The 23,901-nt window shown below is 38.6% G+C and overlaps 1 protein-coding gene across 12 annotated transcripts in view; it reads left to right on the forward strand.

The window, feature by feature from the left end:
• The window catches only part of RAPGEF2 (Rap guanine nucleotide exchange factor 2), a 2,418,607-nt gene extending 2,395,050 nt beyond the window's left edge, over positions 1-23,557 (forward strand). For all 12 annotated transcript variants that reach the window (XM_044062055.1, XM_044062064.1, XM_044062056.1 and 9 more), the window contains one exon: positions 22,053-23,557. In XM_044062055.1, coding sequence (XP_043917990.1) covers positions 22,053-22,078 — 26 coding nt within the window. In that variant the 3' untranslated portion in view covers positions 22,079-23,557. The remainder of the gene's footprint in view (positions 1-22,052) is intronic.
• The last annotated feature ends 344 nt before the right edge of the window (positions 23,558-23,901 follow it).

Consider the following 23,901-nt stretch of genomic DNA (forward strand, 5'->3'; position numbering starts at 1 on the left):
TTTGCTTTGTTATGTTCTCAACAATTACCTGAAGATGTTAAAAATTAAATGTTAAATTCAACCATTGACAAAGAAGTTCTGTTTAGCTCTTCTGCTGCTGAGATCCTAAAGAGATTTGAAGAAAGAGGGAAATTGATTCAGTGGGTTACCCAAGTCTTTCAGTGATCATTTTCTGTGTTCAGAAAAAGCTGTCATTTCAATTCAGGACCCTTTATTCAAGAATAAAAATAAGCGGATTCAGAATTTCAAACAACCTGAATTTTTAACAATTACAATAAGGCTTAAAGAAAGCAGTGCCTCACAGAACCCAAAGAGCTAGAATGACCACTTTCCCATTCAAGTTTCTTCATCTTTTTACCATAGCAGTCATCTAAAACAATTCTTCAGTCTAAGTCATCTTCCTTTCCTATGGCATCAGATTATCTCCAGACAAAATGAGTTCTGAGAATCTTACACAAAAAGGTACAAAGGGCTAAAGGGGAATCTCTCCTCTTTCCTTTTTTAACACCTTTATTGAATTATCACTTAAGACATAGGCAAACATACATTGTATAAAAGAATACAAGCCATGTTAACATATTCACATTTACAAACTGCATCACATAAATGGTTTTGTACAATTATTGTGTATACAGCATTACATAAGTTGCTCAATTCCTGTCTTCCTTTAAACCTCATTCCTCCTCCAAAACATGTATTGTGCCCGCAATTTCCATTTTTTAATGCAGTTTGCTCCTGCCCTTCTCTAAAGATCCCACTTCAAGTTCTTTTATCTCTCTTCCAATATTCGCTTTTTCAGATCCATTTGGTTTAGACTTTGATTTCAATTTTCTAGTAACTGTTTTTTGTCAGCCACCTGAATTAAACTTAACAAGGCCTTACTTATGTCTAGGCAGTTCAAATCCTGTATCCTAGCCCAAAAATTACCTTAGCTGTTCCCATTTGCTCATTCATTTTTTTTTCAGAGAGAGTACTCTCTAGGGAATTGTTAGTATGCTAATTCATTAAACTCCCAAAACATATGTTCCCACTTATTTCATTCTTCCCCATCACATGACCAACATTGTGCAACTACCTGAGGAAAAATTCTTTGGAGTCTGCTTGGGGTGTAAATTACTTGTGGCAAACAAAAGCAAAAATCCTAAATATTCTAGTCTTTGTTGCATATTTGGGAGCCATGTACATGTCCTCTCATTATTTCCTTGTGCATTAATTATCCAGTCTCTCTCTCTCCAATCTTTTCTAAACTCCTCTGATTGATTCCTGTATTGATTGTGCAATATTTTGTATACCCTACTAATTATCCCTAGCTTCTGTTCTAGATTCAACTAAAAACTTTATCAGAGGAGAATCTTTCACTTCGGATTCTTCTTTCCTTTTCTCTTTGCCTATTCTCCCTGATAGAGAAAGCAGTCTTTAGCCTGTAGTCCAGATACCTTCTTGGCCTCTTCCCATTCTATTTCCTTTCCCGCTCTGATTATTTCCTTGTGATATCTTGGTCCCTTTGTCAGTTTTCTCCAGTAAATTCCAGACTCCATTTGTGTATTCTCTGTAACCCTAATTGCAGTCATCCCTATCAACAGAATATAATTTCTTGAGTTGATTTAGTTCTCAGAATACTTTCTGCTACTTTATGTATATAATATTCTGTATGGCTCTTATTATTCTCCTTAAGGATCAAAATCCCATTCTCTCCTTATTTCTTGAATTTCCTCCTACTTCATCATCATCCCTTTCCACTGTGAATTATAGCTTTCTGCTTGTGTTGTGTATATGAGCTTTTACTGTGTAACTCTAAAATATCCCTGCAAGTCAGGTAATCTTAAACCATCTTGTTTGCTTGGAAGGATCAACTTATCCCACTTGACCCGTGCCCCCTCTTCCCCTCCCAGATAAAATCCTTCACCTCATTAATTACTGTCTAAAACTTCTCTGGTTCATAAAAATATGCCTAACCTGTATATAAAACTTACTGGACTACAGACATTTTCACTGCTTGTGTCTTTTTATCCATATCCATGAGCTTCTTATTTCCCATTTTTTGTGTTGTCTTTTGTTTAGTCTCTTCCTACATGTCCTTGCTGCCATAACTGAATCATTTTGTAGCCCATAATTCTAAATATGTCATTTTATTGTGTGCCTATAAATAATTATTGCTGAACCAATTAATGTATAATGCATAGTTTACAAGTAAAACCTTTGTTTTGTCTATATTAATTTTAGATCATGAAAAAATCTTGAAACTGTCTCAGAATGTTCTAAAACACTAAGGTGTCCTCTTCTGGTTCAGACTTTGCCAATGTCTTTAAATATAATGCAAGTAAAAGGAAAGAGGACACCTCTGCCTGGTTCCTCTGTTCATACATAACTTATCAGAGCGGAACCCTCCCACTTAAATTTTTGCCTCCGATCCTTCATATATACTCCTAATTAAACTTATTGCATCAGGGAATGCAAATGCTTCCATTGCCCTACTCATAAAATCCCAACTTACTCTGTCAAATGCATTCTTTGCCGCAAGAACGAACAACAACACTGGTATTTTTTTGCATTCTGCTTCCCTCTAGATTATCATTCTTCTGTTAATGTTGTCAGTTGTTTGCCTCTCAACCACAAAACCACATTGATCTATATCTATCAATTTTGGCAACACCTTTGCCATGCTTTTAGCTATTGTAGACATAAAACACTTAATAAACTTGGTTTAAAATAGGCCTATGTGAAGCTGGGTCTGATGGGTATTTCCATCTCTAGGTATTACAGCCACCACAGCTTTCTTCCAGGATGTTGGTGCTTCTCGTCTTTTAAAATACTATCAAACATGTGACAAGTGGAGTACCTCAGGGTTCAGTCCTGGGGCTGCTCTTGTTTGGCATCTACTTCTCTGAAGTACAGGCCAACACTAAGGGACTCTGGCTAACAAAGTTCGCAGATGACTGCAAACTGGGAGCCATTATTGAGTCCCAAAATTATGTGGATATTCTACAAAATGTCCTTACAGAAACAGATGCTTGGTGCCAGAGCCATGGGCTCAAGCTCAGTAGCAAGAAATGTATAGTTATCCCCTTTGGGAAAAAACATGTACCCGTGAATTACCACATAGGTGGCAGTACACTAAACACAAAGTGTAATAAGAGACTTGGGGACACAGGTGGACAGTGGTCTCGCCTTTGATAACCACATCTCCACAACAGTCAGGAAATCATTTTATGTGGCACACCTCATCACTAAGGGCTTTTCATCCAGAAAAAAAGGAGGTCATTGTTCCACTGTACTCATCTCTCATTAGACCCATTAATAGAATACAATGCCCCATTTGGTATGTACCTCTCAAGACATCTGCAACAACTGGAAAGGCCGCAGAAATATCTCACTAAAAGAATCACAGGCCTAAAGCAGATGCCATATGCTGACCATCTAAAAAAAAACTCCACCTGCACTCTGTCATATATCGTGCACTCAGAGACGATCTCTGCTTAGCATACAAGGCCATGTCAAACCCAGAGCTGTTGGACATGCTGCACTTAAATCCCAATCCCTTAGAGACACGCTCCAGGGATCTAAACCTTGTCATCACAATGAACAAAACATGCTGGAGGGATAGGTTCCTGACCCAGAGACTCCCCAGACTCTGGAATAGAATACCCGTAAATGTCAAGCAGTGCACCTCAGTGACCCTCTTCAAAAGGAACCTTGATGATTGGATGGGAGATAGGAAATTCACCCCAGAGATCATGTCAGTTGCCCTGCTAGACAGGGGTCCAGGGAAGTAAATAGTGTGGAAAGAAATAGCCAGGGAATTGTTATGGCTAGGCTTGTACAGGCCCTAGGGCCGATAGCCTAGTACCAACCTATGAAACAAAACCTTCCAGATCTTTTATCACTTTATTTCCTCCTATCATCCAGTCTTCCACTGGAATATCATCAATTCCTGTAGACTTTCCTGCAGATTGATTATAAGTCACAGTTTTTATCTCATCTCCTCCTAGCTTAACTGTAATTGTTGAGCTTCATATACCTGTAACTTTGGCATAATAAAGTCTTCCATAAATATTTCCATTCTTACTTTTTCTTGATTTCCACATCCCTCTGCTTTATGCAAATTCTCATAGAATTTTTGAAATATCTCTAATATCTATACAGCATCTCTGATTATTTTTCTTGTTATTGGCTCCCTAAGATTGACAACAACCTTTTTTACTTTCTCTTTCCTAAGCCGTTGTACTAAGAGTTTTTGTGCACTGGAGTTATCAAAAACACTTGCTTAACAGCAGTCTTCCTAAACTCATACATGATATCCAGACACACTCTTATTTTCTCTTTAGCACTCTGCAGTTGCGCCTGTTCTTATTTTGTGAGATTCCCCTTATTCTGTAGTACTTTAAGCTTTGTCAATCCCTTTAAATAATTCTTGCTACTACTTAACCACATCTCTTTTTCTATTATTCTACCCTATTTTTAAACTCCCCTTTCATTTTATCCCACTCACTAGCTGTGACTTTTGAAAAAGTTCTGTTTTCCCTAATAGTTTTCGAATAAGTTCTACAACCCATTCATTCATTTCCTCTCTTTTTTAACAAGTAAGTGGGGAAGTGCCAATATCTCATTTTTACTTAATTACCTGCATTTTTATCTTGGTGGATGTTGGCACGTCATCTGAAATAGTTATTGGATTTGTGTCTAAGCTGTCAATTAAATACACACGTTCCTATAAAATATCATTTTAGCTAGTGTAGCCCAGTTATTGTACCCTAGGGAATAATATATGATTTTTCTCTGAGTTCCTACCACTGAATTCATGTTTTCCATGCCAAATGTTATCATACATTTCTTCAGAAATCTACCCGCTTTTGTTATAGTTTCCCTTCTAGGTCCCTGAGATACATCATCTGTGTTGCAAATCACGTTCCAGTCCTCAACTATAAGTAAAATTCCCTGTGGAAAGCTGATTATTTCTCCCCAGATTTTCTTAATTTCCATGATAACAGTTTTAGGTAGAATATAAATATGTGCTAGTAGCCCCTTACTACCACAAATCTACCATTACTTTTTCCTCTTCTGTCACTATTGCAGCTCCTCTAACAATTAATACAAGTACTCTCCTTTTCCTTTGTCCTTGATAGTCTGCTAAATATCATATCAACTTCACATCCTTATTTCTTTCCTAAAGTGTCTCCTGTAGCATTGCTGTTTACACTCTGCTTGTCTTACTATAATGCAATACTCTTACCTTTTTGTCTAGAACCGTAAAGTAATTCACATTCCAAAATAATATGTTTAATGTAGCCATTATGATAAGAAGGTATTATTCCCACCTATTATATGTAACATCCCTTTTAAATGTCTTTCCAGTTTGTGTTACATGCACCCACCTAATATTTAGCAGGTTGATCTCTTATACAGTTGTTTCTTTTCTTCTCCATTTGAACCCTTGTCGTATTTTACAAGACTTTTTTGTTTTAATGAAAAACATCTTAACACAAAAGCAAGCACAACCCTCAGAACCTATCAACTTAAAACAAAGATACAAAACTAAGTACATCTTCAGATGAAGTTTAACCCTCCAGATATGAACAGTTGTCCCAAACTGACAACTGCACACACATGCATAACATAACCTAACATTAAGATTATCCATGCATGTTACAGCCCGTGTTCCTAGTTACACTAATTGCTGTCTGTTCTTGCATTAACTTCATTCTACTATCCAATGTGAAAAACAGCTTATATGCTTTCAGAAAGCATTAACCTTTAACCTTAAAAAAAGTGTTCTAGTTTTTATTGCTGTTCCTTATAGTCAGCTTGCCTCTGTGGAAAAACAAATACCAAATGTACAGCTTTGCAAACCTTTCATCTTACATTGAACATTTATTTGGCTTTTTTGGAGGGAGGTTGGCATAATGATTAAGGCGTTTACCTTATGAACACAAGGTGCAGGGTTTGATTCTCACCTGGGGTAATTGGCTAGGCTTAAAATGGCCTGCAAGGGCAGTTAGCTTAGTACTAATCTATGAACCTATCTATGAACCTATTTGCCAAAGGAAAACTTTTCACTGCATACAGGGTCTTCTTATTTACATGCTTAGTTAAAAAACGTGTTAGATTAAGCTAAACATCTCAATTCAGACATTCACCTTTGCAAAAGTACGAGAAAACATAATATCTACTCTACATATATTTTAATCTGTGCACTTACCCCATCCCCCACCTCAACTACTCAAGATTGCATATATTAACCTAAACATGCTTTTGCCCAGCCTTTCTTCTCTTTTTACATTGTAATACCCACATTTCTTAAAACTATAAAAGGAAAAAGGCACATATTTACTTTAGTATCTTTATCACATGTAACTGAAAATATTTTACTATATAACATGAAATTTGTATCATGAAATGTCTCATACAGATACTGTCATGAACAAAAATTGTTTTACTTGCAGTTGCTTTTCATTTTTCTTCCTCCTTCCCTTCAGTGTCCTCCCAGATGTTTGACATGAAGTGGGGCATATAGTTTGACAAAGTCAACAAAAGTCCATTCGTTCCACTTTTTCTTGTAAAGCTGTATTTCATAAATGTGATTGATGCATTATACTCTCACATTTATTCACTGATTTCAATGCTACTGATCTTCCTCTTATTCATCTCCAAACCCCAGAGTCCAGTCCAAGTCCAAACTACTCCCTCCTTGATTCTACTAATCAGCTCCTGTGCTTTTTCTGTTTCTCAAGCATTTTCCTTTAGAAAATTGGGGAAGGTTTCACTGGCAAAGCCTTTCTGTAAGGTTTATTATCAGAAGAATGAGAAGGTGAGTCCCTTTTTGTTTGATGGCTCACTTTTTGTTGGACAAACCTTCACATTTCCTCCTCAGCCTGCTCTGCATCAAAAATGACTTGGAAGACAGCAGGGTACAGCAATTTGAATCTTCATCCTACCTCTCGACATTCCCTGATTGCTGGGATACATTTGCTTGTCTTCTCCTTGGTGTAAAGTGAATAATCATTTTCCACAAGTGCTGTACTATCTCTAATTTTTAATACTTTGCAGTTTTGCCACAGTTTTGTCAGCATCAATTCTTTCTGCTGGTATGATTGCGTATTTACTAATACAGGTCTTGACTGTTTTCTCATAACCAGGTGTGGAGCTTACACTGTGAGTTTTCGATTAACAGATCCTTCTGTGGAATACCAGTCCAGTTGCTTATTTGTGCTTTCATAACATTAATACAGTCTGTTCCTTCCAGTTTCTCTGGTACAACAGAACATCCTCAATTTTTCCGTGTGTGCTCTGTCCTCTAACTCTACCATTTTCTGAAACAGTTCATCTTGAACAGTCTCATACTCAGCCATCCTTTTCATTTCATCCTCTGATTTATTGCAGTTTTATTTTATCAGTTCATCCTAATAGCCGTTTAAAGCTTCTTTCATTTTTTTTTCAAGCCTTTTCATTGTTTTGTTTATTTTAATCGGCTCTGAGCACATTTGATTTATCTTTTCTTCCAGATTCCTAGAAGAAATTTCTTGTAACTAAGCTGCAGCTTTAACTGCTTTTTGCTATACAGCTGCGTGATTCTTCGCAGTTTTTTATCCCCAACTTTTTCTAGTTGATTTTATTTCAAGGCTCTCTAAGCTGCTTCTTTGCTGGCATCCAGGCAGTGTACTTATTAGCCAGTAACTGAGTTTACTAAAAGTGGCATTGTTTCTGGCCCTCTTGTCTCATTTTCTTTTTTCACAATAAGATAGCTGAAATCAAGCTATTGATCAGTATGCCTTCCCCTGCCCTATCCTGTAAAGCAAACTGTACTTGGAGCTAGATCATGGTCAAATGGAGCTCTAGGCAAGGTAATGTACTGACCTCCCCTCTCTCCACAGATATTCCACTGTCCCATTATTTGGCTGTTTTCTCCCAACTAGCATAAACATTGTTCAAAACTGCCAGTGTGCACATTGTTTTCTTGTCTACTTTTGAAATTATTACAGATATATGGATTTAATTTAAAACGTATAATTTATTTATCCTTTGTTGACCAGATGGTGATGGGAGTGAAACAACATGTATGAACCAGTAATGACAAAACTACCCATTTCAGAACATTTCAAATGACAGAAGTACCCATTTCAGAACATTTCAAGCAACTCTAAATGACCGAAATTCTCAGTGACTCACCAAAGGCTCTGGCAATTGGTGTAAAGGAATAAGGCTCTTGACTTCTGTAACCAAGGTTCAGGGTTTGAGCCTGAGCAAGTCACTTAACCAAACTGCCATCTGTAATGGGGACATTTTTTTTTTACAAACACATACATGCACATTAGTTCTTCAGAGTAGAATTTGGCTGTCACAATAAATAAATCAATGTTGTGTTCAGTTACCCTGTCCATCACAAATCACACACACACACACACACTTCCTCCAAGTAGTCACATACCTGTAAAGAAAAACTACTAACTTCACAATAGATGCATCTTGAGTATGTATGTTCTATTTGGCAATCAAGCTGAATGTTACTGCTTCCATTTGGCAATCATAGTAAATAAATGAATGTTGTGTTCATTTCACATGCTCTATCACAAACCGCACCACTGTGAGTGTTCTGGGTTAGTACAACTTGCGTTTTCCATTTGGGTTTGAAATCTCACTTGTAAAACATCTCAGGGGTGTGTGTGCATTAAAATGTCTTAAAGTAGCAGGTTCTTATAAAATTTTAATATTATGAAAACTTTCTTTAACATTAAATTAATGTTGTTGATGCCTTAAGGTGGGTGGAGGCTAAGAAATATCATATCCTTCTTGTGTTATTCCAGGTTTTCATCTAACTTTGTAACAGACTTTGCCTAAGGTTGTCTGAGGGTTATCTCCACAAGTAGTAAGTGATTTCTTTATCATTTAAACTTACAGCTTCTGACAATAGGTCTTCTCGTTGAAAATGTTGATGGAGTCTTTATCAGCAAGATGTCCTTCCTTAACACTGCTGCAGTATTCCTTGCAGTAGGGATGTTCTGTCAGGGATAGCCATATATTCAGCCAGCATATCAAAGCCTAGGCCGTTTTATGTGCTGTACATCAAATGTATGTCCAATGTCTGAAGCATAAGGTACATAAGGGATACACAAGTATCAGATCCTCAGAACTTCTTTGCCACCAGTCTGAACCCATCTTTTTGAATTTGGTTTGAAGATCGTACATCTCGTATAGTTCTCCAAGCCTAAGGCAGATAAGTACACTATCAGGGACTCTTCCTTTTAATCCTTGTTTGTTTTTTGGCAGGTACATGTCCTCCAAAAAGGGGAAGTGTGAATGTGGAAGGCAGAATCCTCCTAAAGATAGATACAAGAAGTACCTTTTTTGTTTTGGTGCAGATCACAACCAAAAACAGTATGATATTTGCCAGGCATTTGATCCTTAGGCCATGCATATCCACCTTTCTTCCTTTCTGCCTATTTAAAGAACCAGTAGTTAAAACTACTAGGTCAAGGGACTATGGCTTCTGAATCTGTTCACCTGGACATCCGACCATCATCAAAAAAGAAGTTACAACTTGAGACCTACTACTGTTCAGTCTCCTGGATATCTGTTGGATCAGATCAAGAGACAAAGGAACACCCATTTCTAACATCTGCTCTCTCTGTAGTGATCCCCATTGGAGGCAGACATAGGGCATGGCATTTGCATGTCTTCTTGGGCTGAGCCTAAGGTGATTCCATACATCTTTGTAAGGGATGAAATACCAGGCTTCCTTATTAGAGGTAAGACAGGTTTCAGAACCTCCTAGGTTTGTTAGGGCAGATATTCCTGTAAAAAAAGAAAAAAAAAACAAGGCACGTGGTTCCTGCTGCTAAAGACTCCTCAAAAGGAGTGGCAGGACTTCACACAAGATCTTTTTAAAGCTCTTATGGCTTTGAAGCCTCCTCAGGGTTTGTCAAGTGCCTTCTCCTGTTGGTTTTTATTTTTCTTTCACTCCCTCTGAAAGACCTAGGGTTTTGTATTCCTCTAATGAGGATTTTGATTCTGGGGAGGAATCTTTGGCTTATTCCTCCCAGATTCACTCATCTTGCTGTGGGTCCTGATTAGGTGGATGATCTTTCCCAGTTCCCTGGTTGAAGAACTTTCTTTTGGAGATACCATTATTAAAATGATGGAATATTTTCTTTGGGAAAGTTCTCATATGTCTGACATCCAGGAGAGATTCTGTGATTTCGTACAGATGGATTCCCTCAGACCTTTTGCAGTTCCTCCTGTTTTGAAAGCTCTTTTAGACACTTGTAAAAAAATGGACTAGTCTGACAGGTTCTATAAGGTTCCTGAGGCTGAAATGTTTTTGTATAAGAGTCCCTCTTCAGACCTTCTGTGATTTCCCTGTCAGCCAACAAACTGAGCCATGTGACAGGTATGTTAAGAAGGTTCATAACTCTGCTACTTTAGCCTTCAGGGCCATCTGTTATCAGACACACATGACTAGGTATGTGTTCGCCCTTCTTGCCAAACTGGGGGATGTGTTAGCTGACTTGTCTGAGTCTTGATTTTAAAACTTTAGCCCTTTGATTACTGGGTTCAACTTCTCAAGTAGCTTGTCATTCCATAAATCCAGTAGGGATGCTGCTGTTGTTTTCTCTAGGACATCTGCTTCAGGGTTGGTATTTGAAAGCATTCCTGGCTTTGGCTTCAATCTCTTCCAGAAGATGTAAAGGTGAAATTGTTAAGTTCTTCTATAGATACCCAACATTTGTTTGGCTGTGCTGCTGCACACACATCTTTAAAGCTTTGCAAGACCATAAATACATTTTCCTGTTGCCTTTTCATAACTATCAGCGGAATTAAAACTCTTAAGGCACCTTTTATGGATAAGAATCATAAGCATTCTTTAAAAGGCAAAAGAACTAAGAATCTTTTTTTTTTTCCTGTGAAATCTGGGCGGGATTCCCGGAGATAGAAATCTTCTAGGAAACCCGAGCAATTTTGTTTCTTTCCAGAACAAGAAATTTGGGTTGGCAGTTTCTAAGCAAACTATTTCTTCTTGGATTTCTGAGACCATTTCTTTTTCTTTTTTTTTTCACTGCAAACCACTTCCTGCTTCTCCTCAGGCTCATTCTACTAGGGTGGTTGCCTGTTCTGAAGCTTTTCTATGCTAGATCCATTTTGGATGCTGCTACTTGGTCTTCTTTGCACACTTTTCTTAAACACTATAAGTTGGATGTGATTTCTAGGACCAGAGCAAGTTTTGCTGGGTCCAACCTCAATAGGTTTTCAAAGGTCTCCTCAATTCCGTCTTACTTCACTCATTCTTTACATTCGCTCTAATGTTGTCCCTATTGTAAAGAATACTGCAGCAGTGGTAAGGAAGGACATAATATAGTTGTGTAACAACTTGCCATAACAGTATATATACTATTTATTACTGTTGCAGTATTCCATCCCTCACTCCTCCCACCTGCTGGGTTTATCTTCTCCATCTTGCTTGAAGGGTGGTCGTCTTGTTTTCCTTTTTTTCTGGATGTACATGTACCATCTTTCTTGTCTTTCTTATTTGCTGATCCTTTTCTTCTGGTGCAGTTCTGAGGATTTGGTGCTCGTGCGTCACTTATTTACCTTATACTTCGGTTGTAAGACATTCATTTAATGTATGGTGCATAGAAGGGCCTAGACTTTGGTATGCTGGCTGCATGTATAGCTATCCTCAGCAGGATATCCACATTGTAAGGAATTCTGTAATAGTGATAAGTAGGGCATCTGCTGTTGTGGTAAGTTCTTACAGAAGTGTACTTTCTCTAATTACAAATTATTTTGATTCTTCTTTTTTTCTGTTAAAAGATTATTGGAGATTGTCATACCCTGCTTACCATATAGCAGACCAGACAAAGTCTTTGTAGTACAGTTATTTGATGACCAAAATTATTTGCCTTTTTAGATTAAATGTAGTAGATTTTTCAAAAGAAAAAAAAAGAGTTCTCAAATCTGGCAAATGTGCAGTAGGGTTTTGTCCTTTTTATACAAGGAGGGCTTGGAAAACATACCTTGTAAAGGCTTCTACATTTCATTATTCTAACCTATGGCCATTTTGGTTATTCTTCCTACAAGGCAAGGCAGAACTTCACCCAGCACCTTAATGATCTTGATCTTTGCAGAATTCTGGAAGTTTGATCACTTGATGAATATATTCCCTTCTACTTGGGTTGTGTTGATAAACAGTCATATCAGGCACATATTTCATTCTCCATTATTGGGCTCTTACTAATGCCAGCATTTAGGACAAGTTATGACATTTCTGTTAGTCTTAATGACCCATAACATTATCCACTGTGAGAACCATTTTCAACTCATTCAAAGGGGATCCAGTATCTGTCTGCCTGGGACGACATGATCGACAGACCACGATGCTTTGCCAGAGATGGTCTGCACCTGTCTCCCCTGGGATCAGGTTACTGGCTAAGGCTGTTGCCACCCCTATAAGTGCCTTTTTAGGCAAAGTTCAAAGGACAAAACCACCACCGTAACAGGTACAAGCATGCAAAATCTGAAGGTAATGCTACTCACTGCTAGAAGTCTAAACCTCAAAATGCACTCTCTCAAGGCACTCCTAAAAATGGAGAACATCGATATCTGTGCAGTAACTAAGACCTGGTTCAAGGCTGCAGAAAGCACCCCTGCAATACCAAGCTACAACTCTTACCACAATTTTCAGCTACCAAACCAGGATCGAAACACTAAAGGTGGAGGAGTGTCCATATTCACCAAGGATATTCACACCACCAGGTTAGTTGCCCAACACCAATGTGTCTGAAATTCTCCAGGTGCAACTAACACTAGGTAAGACTGCAGTCCAAACTGTAGCTTGCTACAGATCCCCCACCTTGCCCCAAGATTCTTACTACACCTTTCTAAACATACTGGAAAATATTAATATACAACCAAACACCCTAATACTGGGTGATTTCAACTACCCTGCCATTAACTGGGAAAACTACTCGTGCACCAACACCTTTGCCCAACGGTTCTTGGAATTCATAAATTCCAATGCCCTGGATCAACTAATCCATAGTCCCACCAGGGGCTCCAATGTCCTAGACCTGGTCATTGCCAACATGGCAAATCGATGCTCCACACCTATGGTCACACCCCCTCGTTGGTCAGGTCAGACCATAAGCTAATCACCCTTAACATCCACATCCCACCCCCACCCCCCCAGTAAGGAAGCCTCCATAAAAAACTTCTACAAGGCCAGCTTCATGCTACTCAAGTCAGAAGTTACAAACTTCATGACACCCATGCAGACGGGAACTGAAAGTTCGACTGCTGAGTCTTACACTAAGGCACTGTACGAGCACATCCACTCATGCATGAATCGTGCCATCCCAAATAGAACCAAGATGCTCTCCTCCAAAAAAAGGAAGCCAATCTGGTGGTCCCCTGGCATAAACAAACTTTACAACAAAAGGGAAAAAAAACTGTTGTAGAAAAGAGGAAAATCTCAGGATGCAAAAAATTCCCTTACCAGCCTCAGTAAGAAGCTGAGATCCCTCATAAAATCTTCCAAAGCTAGTTACGGAATTAAAATTGCCAAAGATTCCAAAGACAACCACAAGGCATTCTATAACTATGTCAAGAATCTAAATGGCAATGCTCAGATCTGCTCTGAGCTGCAACAGAATGGCATTAAATATACTGATCCCAAGGATATTGCCAATATCCTGGCAGTTCGATTCAGTTCCAACTTCACTCCACTCTCACTCCCTAAATAGCCCATCTCAATACTGGAAGATTGCCAAATTCCGGTAATGGCCACACAGGTAAAGAACGCACTCCCCAAAGCTAAGAATACAGCATCCATGGGACCAGATGACATCCTGGGCTGTGTACTTCGTGAACTACAAAATTAACTGGCACCTCACCTAAGTGTCATGTTTAATCATACCCTCACCTCAGGCTTCGTGCCCACTGAGTGGCACACAGCTACAGTTATCCCACTTCACAAGGGGGGGATCCACCTTGGATCCCAGGAACTACCGCCCCATCAGTCTGACAAGCCTGATCTCCAAGGCCATGGAACGTATTATCATGGAACTTATAAACAAAGACATTGGCAACCTTAAAACACTGGACTCCACCCAGTTTGGGTTCGTGAAGGGCCTATCTTGTCTCCTGAACCTTATTGACTTCTTGGAATCAGTCTCCAGAGCCATGGACGAGGGTAAGGCAGTCCACACTGCCTATCTGGACCTCAACAAGGCCTTTGACACCATCCCCCACTCTGGAATCATAGATAAACGTACTAAGCTGGGCATTAATCCCTACGTCACTCGATGGGTTGCCAACTGGCTTACTGACAGAACCCACACCGTAAAAGTAGCCGACTCCAAATCCAGCTCCAGACAAGTGACAAATGGAGTACCTTAGGGTTCAGTCCTGGGACCTCTCTTGTTTGGCATCTACTTCTTTGAAGTACAGGCCAACACTAAGGGACTCTGGCTAACAAAGTTTGCAGATGACTGCAAACTGGGAGCCATTATTGAATCCCCAGATGATGTGGATACTCTACAAAAGGGCCTTCCAGAAACAGATGCTTGGTGACAGAGCCATGGGTTCAAGCTCAGTGCCAAGAAATGTATAGTTATCCCCTTTGGGGAAAAAACATGTACCCGTGAATTGTCACATAGGCGGCAGTACACTAAACCCCAAAAGTGTGATAAGAGACTTAAGGACACAGGTAGACAGAGGTTTCACCTTCAATAACCATATCGCCACAACTGTCAGGAAATCCTTCTATGTGGCACACCTCATCACTAAGGGCTTTTCATCCAGAAAAAAGGAGGTCATTGTCCCACTGTACTCATCCCTCATTAGACCCATTATAGAATACAACACCCCATTTGGTATGTACCTCTCAAGACATCTGCAACAACTGGAAAGGCCGCAGAAATACCTCACTAAAAGAATCACAGGCCTAAAGCAGATGCCCTATGCTGACTGCCTTAAAAAACTCCAGCTATACTCTGTCGCATATCGTCTACTCCGAGGCGATCTCTGCTTAACATACAAGGCCATGTCAAACCCAGAGCTGTTGGACATGCTACACTTAAAGAAATCCCAATCCCTCAGAGCCACACGCTTCAGGGATCTAAATCTTGTCATCACAATAAACAAAACATGCTGGAGGGATAGGTTCCTGACCCCGAGACTCCTCAGACTCTGGAATAGACTGCCCATATATGTCAAGCAGAGCGCCTCTTTGGCCCACTTCAAAAGGAACCTTGATGATTGGATGGGAGAAAGGAAATTCACCCCAGGGATCACGTCAGTCGCCCTGCTAGACAGGGGTCCAGGGAAGTAAATAGTGTGGGAAGAAATAGCCAGGGAACTGTTATGGCTAGGCTTGTATAGGCCCTAGGGCCAATAGCCTAGTACCAACCTATAAACTTCCTTGATATGCAGAGCCATTCTGCTGCTTTTGAAACAGCTCTTAGAAAACTATTCATTCTTAAAGGTTTTTGTTGTCCCTTTAGAACTTCAGCAAAATACCTCAAGTGCCCTTTTTATAAGTTTTAACTTGTTTGTCCTCGTTGTCATTGCCAGTTTGGTTGAACTAATATAATAGCAAGTAGATTTAATCTGCCTGTGTGTTAAGAGCCAGTGTGGAATTTGCATGTACAGAAACCTTACATTTATCAGTTTATTCAGCCACAGCTAAAGAGTACTGGGAACACACCTAAGCACAAGACAAAGTTATTTTATTATACCAGAATTCCAGTCTATCTATTTGACTGATTGCAGGACCTTTTATAGCCTTCACTATCTGAACTTGTTGGGGCATCATCTATCTGTTTCAGCTCAGGTGATGCCAAATTTTAGACACATGTAGAGTTAAAACCACAATTATTTAACTTGCTTCTACCATACACCCTTCTTCCAAGATAATCCTCCTGTGGATGGCAGGTAGCAAGATTACTTTATCACTGCTCTAGAAATATGCCGTTGGACTGGTGACCGAGACACATTGTTATTGCTTCCAAATGAGTGAGCATCCAAGAACCTGAATCTATACGGACTTGGAGAAATTCAGTAAATTTGTGGCTTACAGAAGACATGAGATATTCAAAAGTAAATCAGTAGTTCTCCTAAGTAAAACAAATTGGATTGGTTTTGCACTCTGGATTTGTTACAGACATGCATACATATTGTTCTTGTTTCAAATCTCTGAAAGTTGCCCCAAATCCACTTGGAAGAAATATTTTAATTTCTGGCATTGCATTTTGTATAACCTCTGTTGCCATCCATCTGTAGTTAAAGCTGAAGTTCTACAGTAACTGTGCTTTGGAGGGGTGGGGGAGAAAGAGCCCTGTGCAAGGATCCTATCCTATCAAATCCTGCCCAAATCCCTTTTCATTTATGGCCACAAAACCACATTTTTATAGCTGAAGTAGACTTTGTTCAAGCCCATTTCTCCTGTTCCAGGACAGAATACAGTACTTCATTGATCATATTTTCCTGCTCTTGGTCTGTTTTAGACCACAGATGTTATGTTTGTGTGTATGACAGTAGTAGTAGTTGCATTATGTTTACCAGTTGTGGTGCTCACTGACAGATTTAAATGCTTTGAGCCATGGGATCTCCATTTCTTCATTTAAGATATATTAGAATGGTAAGTTAATGTCCACAGACTTGCAAAGGGGCTTATTCTTTCTCTAGATTTATATTACTTTTACAGATACAGTCCTGAGATGAGTAATCCCCTGGGAGATAGTCAAGGCAAAAGTATTTGAGCTTTCCAGGAGTAAATCTGTTAGTACTTGGCATACCTTTCTTCCTGTCTTAAATGAAGAAAATATCTTGATCATCCCAGACAGCTCCTTTGGTAGTTAAACATTGCCATATGGACTCTGAATCATGGCAGGTTAGAGGGCATGTCATTGTCATCTTGCAGGCTCTGAATGGCCATGGTTCTTTACTTTACTAATTAAGAAAGTTAAGAAATCTTATCTGAAATGCTGCTAGTTTAAGTGCTAAAGAGCTGCATGTGGTAGTGGTAGTGAGGAATTCCAGTGGCTGATGGCTCCTTTTGATATAGTTTTTTTTTTTTGCAGTGAGGCTGTAAGGCTCTGCAGCAGGTAGGCAGCTCTGAGGAGGAAGAGGGGTCTTGCACAGACATTCTGCAACAAGAAATACATGTTGTAGTGCATGCATATTTAATGCATTCTCATCTTTGTATGTTGGGCACTGATGGAGAGGGACTAATGGGTAGGTCATTAAGAAAATGAAAAGGAAAATCTGCTGTGCATTAGCTTTCTCCTGGAGAGAACAAATGAAGTTTGGACAGTAGATTGTATTGCGGGCTTAAGGTGATGTGGATGGGGCAGTTATTTGTCTGGATTTGAGTCCCCTTCATTTCTTTGGAGATACCTTGTCCCTTGAAGGTATTGTTTACCCACTTGAGGGTGTTTTCTTTTCCCCCACAGTTATATGAATGTTTAAGAAGAGGTTTGTGGGAGGGAGGGGGAAGTGAACCATAAAAAGCAATCCGGTTTCATGGATTTGTTTTGCTGTGTTTAATACATTTCATGCAGTCTGCAGTTAGTGTACCACTGTCCATTCAGGAATCCCTGTATGTCCACCTTCACTCACAGATTTTTATCATTCTCACTGCTGCAGTAGTCTATGGGTTGTGTCCTACCAAGGATACAGCAACTAGCCAGTTTCCAACAGCTTTCATCCCCTCTCCCACTATCACTGTAGCTGCTTACAGGCTGAGCCAGTTTTGGAGGGTGCTATATAAACAGCCAGAATGACTAAAAATCTTTAGTACTTTCTTGCCGGCATTGTGCAAATGCATCCCTGAGGCTCTTCTGGATCAGCAGTTGGCCTAAAACTTCCTGTCAGACAGATAACACCCCTTTGATGAATCATTCCACACTTTTTTTTCGTTAGAAAGATATTTTATATTTTTTAACTGTTTTCTATCAAAATTGTGATATATGTCTTTACGAATACTGGCTTTTCAGCAAAGTAGGTCAGACGTTCCTCAAATACCACATTTGCAGTCTTGGAATTGTTTTCTAATTCCTAGGTGTCTAAGCTGTAAGGGTTATTTTCACCAGTTTTGGAACTAGAATTGTATAGTTATCTGAAAGAGTGTACTTTTAGGGCAGAAACTGTGTGTTTTTATGTAAGGCTTATGTGTACTTTGTGACAAGCTACTGGTATATTTTACTGATGATTCTTTTCGAGGAAAGTGACACTTTTTTCTTAACAGGAGTGGATTGGGTGCTGCTTGAGTAAATTGATGCAGAGCAATTGAAAATTTTTGAAAAGTAGTGTGCTGCTCTGGTGAATTAAGGTTTAACTTGCCTCCTGACCAACTCCTTCCACTGCAGCTTGCTAACAAATGCATTTTCTTAAGAGGGGTCCACCTAAGACTGCCAAAGGGATAATTTTCTTGTCTTCCTGAGGAAGCCTTTAGTTGGGTCTTTCTTTCAGCAGTTGAGTTTTTTAGCATTAGATTCTTGTCAGAAAACTGTATTAAATCTCACTTTTGTTCACAAGGTTTGGGTTTTGCATGTTTCTGGTATGACTAGCCTTTGTTTTTCAGGAAGACCGTGCTGAACTTCAAGCATATCCTGCAGTTTGTTTTAAAAGTTGTTCAGAATTTATTTTGAATCGCAATATTAATTTGTCAGTCTAATTCCTGAAACCAACACATTGGTTGCAAAAAATATCTTCAAAAAAGGGTCATGGTGATTTGGTCTGCCAGCCAAAATATTTTGGATCTGAATAGGCCTGGCAAGCCCATTACCATGCATACAATGTCAAAAATGCTCTCCTGTTGTTACCCCTCCCCTCAGCCCAACAGCAGAGAGTTATATCCTTTGCTGATCCTGGCAGACCTCACTGTACTAGCTTTGTTTTAATGGGTGTCGTGCTTCAGGTTGTCTGTATTGCATTTGCCTTCTCCAGGGATTTTTTTGCAGCTTGGATATACACTCCAGAGCTGTAGCTGACTTAGACAGGCCTGTCCTGTAGAACATCCTGACTCAGTCCCCCATTGCTTATCTGTTTGGATGCCTTTCAAAAGAAAAAGGACATGCTAAGATAATCTTAAAGGAGAAAGCTTATTTTGCAGCAGTTGGTATATGGTAGGAAAAGATTATCAAAGCCATCACATCCATATTTCTACCCAAGTCCAGACATAAGGATTAAGAGGAGAAATGCTGTCTTTTATGGAGTTTGCCCCTTTGTTGTTTTTTGTTATTCTGTTTTCATAGCAGAGGTGTAGGAAGGGCAGAGTTCAGAGAGTGGCTGACCTAGGTGCAAACTTGTAGGGGGTGCCGAACAGTTTTGACAGGGTACAAGCTATCACACTCCTCTTTATTTTCCAAAGTTGGCTACAAGTTATTAGGTTGTTACACAATAAGGTTTTTCTAACTTTAAAAACATCTGACAGATTAAAAACTGTTAAGTGTAGGATGGATATGTTGTCGGGGGTACTAAACTCTCTTGCTACAGTTCTGATTCAATTTGTCAAGAACAAACCAAGGAAAAATGCTAATGTCCCTCCCTAGTGACAATTCCTGTTTCAGTAACAGCAGAATGAACTTTTATAGAGGGATGGTCTTAGTGAGAACTGTAGAGAGTACAGTCTACTCTTTGGATATTTAGAAGAAAATCTGCTGGCTGAAATGCTTTGCATATCTGAAGCTGTAGTAGGTACCTTGTAACAGCCTTTCTTTTCTTCTTCTTACTGTGTGTGTTATCCTGTAAATAGTGCAATCTGCAGGACCTCCTCAAAGTAATGCAGTACATTTATGCAGCAAAAAAATTATTTTGCTGCAGCAGATTCCTTGACTTCTTGCCCCAGTACATTTTTTAGCTTTTCTTTGATGTAGAACATTTTAAGAATTGCTCCTGTTGTTGTCCCTTGTATTCATCCACAGCTATGCGTATTTGAGAGGTGGCAGGGTCCTGCTGAATGAAAATATTACCATGTACATGATGTCCATGGTATCTTCTGAAGGAATGCTCCATGGTTTGATGCCATGGTAACAACATGCATTGGTGTACTTCCTGTGTTAAGCAGCAAGAGCAGGGGACTGTATGAGGAGCAGTATGACCTTTGACGAAAAACAAGCAGGTAGTAGTCTCTTCCTGGATGAGATATTGTAGAGAGCTGGATTTGAAGGAGACAATACTTTTGTCACCTGAATGATACATATTTGAGTTGAATTTCCTTTAGGAATCAGTAGCCTAAATGTAGTCTTGAGTCTTAATTAATACTACTACAGAGCGAAATGGCAATTGTAGGTCAAAAATGAATGTGGTGGTTACTGAAAAAGGGATATAGACTAGTGTAAATTAACTTTACTGCACAGCTCAATGCTAGCATGCTTCACTCGAGATTCTTTATTGCCATCTGTATAGATGCAGTTATTTTGTTAGCTTAAGAGAAATCACTAACTTTTGAAGAGACTTTAGTAGAAACATTTGACCAGATTCCAAATGACTTGCTGTCTTCTGTAAGTGACTTACCCCAGTATAAGGTCACTATAAGGTCTGTCTATAAAGCAGGTTAACACTAGAGTAAGTCACTTAAACCAAGAGCAAATCTTTATCTTTAGGAATCAGGCCCATAGTAAATGGGAGTATTTATGCTAGTATTTATGCTAAGAACACGAACAAAACAATAAACTGAATAAATAAAATAAGGAGCAATACGACTCACAGACAGAAACCAGAAACCTTTATTTAGCTCTTTCGTCAGCTGTCAGCATTGACTTCTTCAGAATACAGAAAAGCACACTGAACCGCTTGTTAAATATGCACTTTTGTCACATGACTTACACTAATTAAACAATTAATTAATTTTAAAAGGTGTATGTTCATATTACTTAAAAAACTGAAATTAATGATAATTAATTAAAATTAATGATAACGTCCCTATAATACTAGCAGCAGGAAAAACATTTTTAATACGTAACATTGAAAGCAGCTTTTGGAACGGACAAAGTTGTGTTGTGCAAACTGGGATGATAAAACATATATAAACTGTACAAAGGTAATAATCAAATTCTCAGAAATAAATAATAAATAACCTCTTAATTCTTTCACAATATATTAGCTTAAAATGGCCTTAATAAAATTACATTTTTGTGTACATATGAAATTCAGCTTTTAACTTGAGATAGCTAGAAATGGCATTCACAGCTCTGTCTGTTCCAAAAGCTGCTTTCGGTGTTACATATAGAAAATTATGTTTTTCCTGCTGCTAGTATTATAGGGAATTTGTCATTAATTTAAATTTTTTAAATAATATGAACATACACATTTTAAAATTAATTGTTTAATTAGTGTAAGTCATGTGACAAAAGTGCATATTTAACAAGTGGTTCAGTGTGCTTTTTTGTATTCTGAAGAAGTCAATGCTGGCAGCTGACAAAAGCGCTAAATAAAGGTTTCTGTCTGTGAGCCGTATTGCTCTTTCTTATTTTATTTATCTAGTATTTATGCTAGTTAATCTGTTAATATTTCCCCCGGAGTGCTTTCAGTCTTAGCTGCTGACACCTTAGTATAAATATTATGTCTACAGGTTCAGTAAGAAACGTCTGACTTTTGTATTACTCAGCCACATTACTATGGTATGGCAGGATTCTAACATGTGTTGCACTGTTTTCTGTGATTAAACCTGTGTAGGCAGTCTCAGTCCAGAAAAAAAATCCCGTCTTCAGGTTTTAAGAAGTGAATATATATAAATGGATCTGTTTTTTTTTTCTTTAACAAAGTAACTTACTGTAATTAACGGATTTGCAGAAGATTCTGATGGAGGATGTTACTATCTAAAAACAACAACATTCCAAGTAAATCATATTACTTTATGACAAACATCCAGCTACTTTCATAAATTGGAAAATGGTGAAAGCCTGATGCCAAAATATTATATAGTCTTACACGCTGTGTTCACAAAAGCAAATTGTAAAGGTGTAAAATTCCTCACAGCTGAGCTATGTCTAGTTTTGTGTAGCTGTACTCAGAACATGTCCCATGACAATTTTGATTTTTTTGTCTTGTTTTTCTTTCAGAGGATGAACAAGTGTCCGCTGTATAAGAAGAAATTATTCATCTGGGTTAAGGCTGCAGTGCTGCCAGTTACCTTAAAAGGAGAGCACAATCCAACATCCCAGATGTAGGAGCCTTGGAACTCTAAAACGAGTATGGTGTGGGCACCATTCACTCCTTCCCTGCCTTAAAGCAGCATGGGGCTTTTTAAATCCCCCGCATGTGAAATACTGTGAAGAAAACACCCTGGCACTTTGGAAACTGTGTTGCTCGAAATGCACAGTGTAGAAATCTCCCAAGCTACAGCTGTCATCGCCTTCCATGATTATCATTCCACATTCCCCCGTTTACGTTGGCATTGCAAGCATTCAGCATTGGCTGCACTTCATACCTAATGCCTAACTGGTGTTTATTTTTTTCAGTCTCCCTTTTTATAAATGGGATATATTGAGAATTGTATTTGGCCTTTTCACTTTATAAAGGCACTTTATGTGTTTGATAGCACAGTGCTTTCTTGCCTCCTCACAACCTTTGTTACACTTCTTTATGCTGTCATGCTTTCAGAACAAAACGAGTTACATCTTTATAATTACAGTATTATTTTACACATTTAATTTATGTATTTGTAATTTAGAATGATAGTATTTGCAATCATTAACTGGATGACATTGCAGTGAAAGGCAGCTCCAGATTTCACATTGTTTTTACTAACTGTTGTTTTCCAGTTTTGTTTTCCAATGCTGTCTTGGCACTAGGAGCAAGCAGGCCATTGTACTTCAGAAAAAAAAGACTAAGAAAAAGGAAGATTTTAGTAATAATGTGACTACGTATTGCCAGCCTTTGTAATGCAGAACACTCACAAGATGTAAACACTTAGCCAGCTTTGTGGAACACTGCATGTCTAATAAAGGCTGATGTAACAGCCACCCTCTCACAGCTGCTATTAACCCTTTGAATTGAGTACCCACAGATATTTTGTGTTGTCTTTGCACAGACTCCGACAAACTGAAGGCTGCCAATCCGAGTAGTACTCAAATATGAGGAACTGCTGGTCTTGGATTTTATTCATCGAGTGGAGCTGATCATATTGATCAGTATAGTTACAAGTTTTAGAAAAATTGCAGTGTTTTTTCACTGTATTGAACAACATCAGTGCTTTATTTAATTTTTCTCTTATCTCATGGCTTTCTTTTTTTTTTTCTCATTTCATTTTTTGCTAATATATCACTTGGTCAGTTATACATTTGTAAGATACATGTAAAATGCATCATTTGCCAGTTTTTTGATTATAGTCTATGGACATTGTGTGCATATAGGCAGACAGAACTAGTACTGATTACAAAGTTGCACAGATGGTATATTAGCATTAATTAATTGTAGTACATAGAACTGCTAATCTCAGTTCGCTCTGTGATGTCAAGTGCAGAATGTACAATTAACTGGTGATTTCCTCATCCTTTTGATACTACTTGTACCTGTATGTCTTTTAGAAAGACAATTGGTGGAGTCTGTATCCCTTTTGTATTTTTAATACAATAATTGTACATATTGGTTATATTTTTGTTGAAAATGGTAGAAATGTAATATGTTTATGCCTCAGCATCCAGTTTATACAAAGCTGGAGAACCAATAAATACTATAACAAAAACCTGTGTTGTGTACTGTATGTTAAATGTCAGAATATTGATGCCACATGTTCTTGGCCTAGTTGTCAGTTCTGGTTTTCCACCCAAGTGATTACACACACCCACACATCTCTAAATGTAATCCTATTTACTAATTCCATCATGCTACTTTCCTTTCTATTTGAGCAGAATGCAGTAAGTACCTGTAATGCTGGCCTCTGTTGCTGACGTTCAGCATAACTTGTGT

Source organism: Protopterus annectens, chromosome 2.part1, assembly GCF_019279795.1.
Source record: "Protopterus annectens isolate FY-2018-M chromosome 2.part1, PAN1.0, whole genome shotgun sequence".
In the NCBI taxonomy this organism is placed as follows: Eukaryota; Metazoa; Chordata; order Ceratodontiformes; family Protopteridae; genus Protopterus; species Protopterus annectens.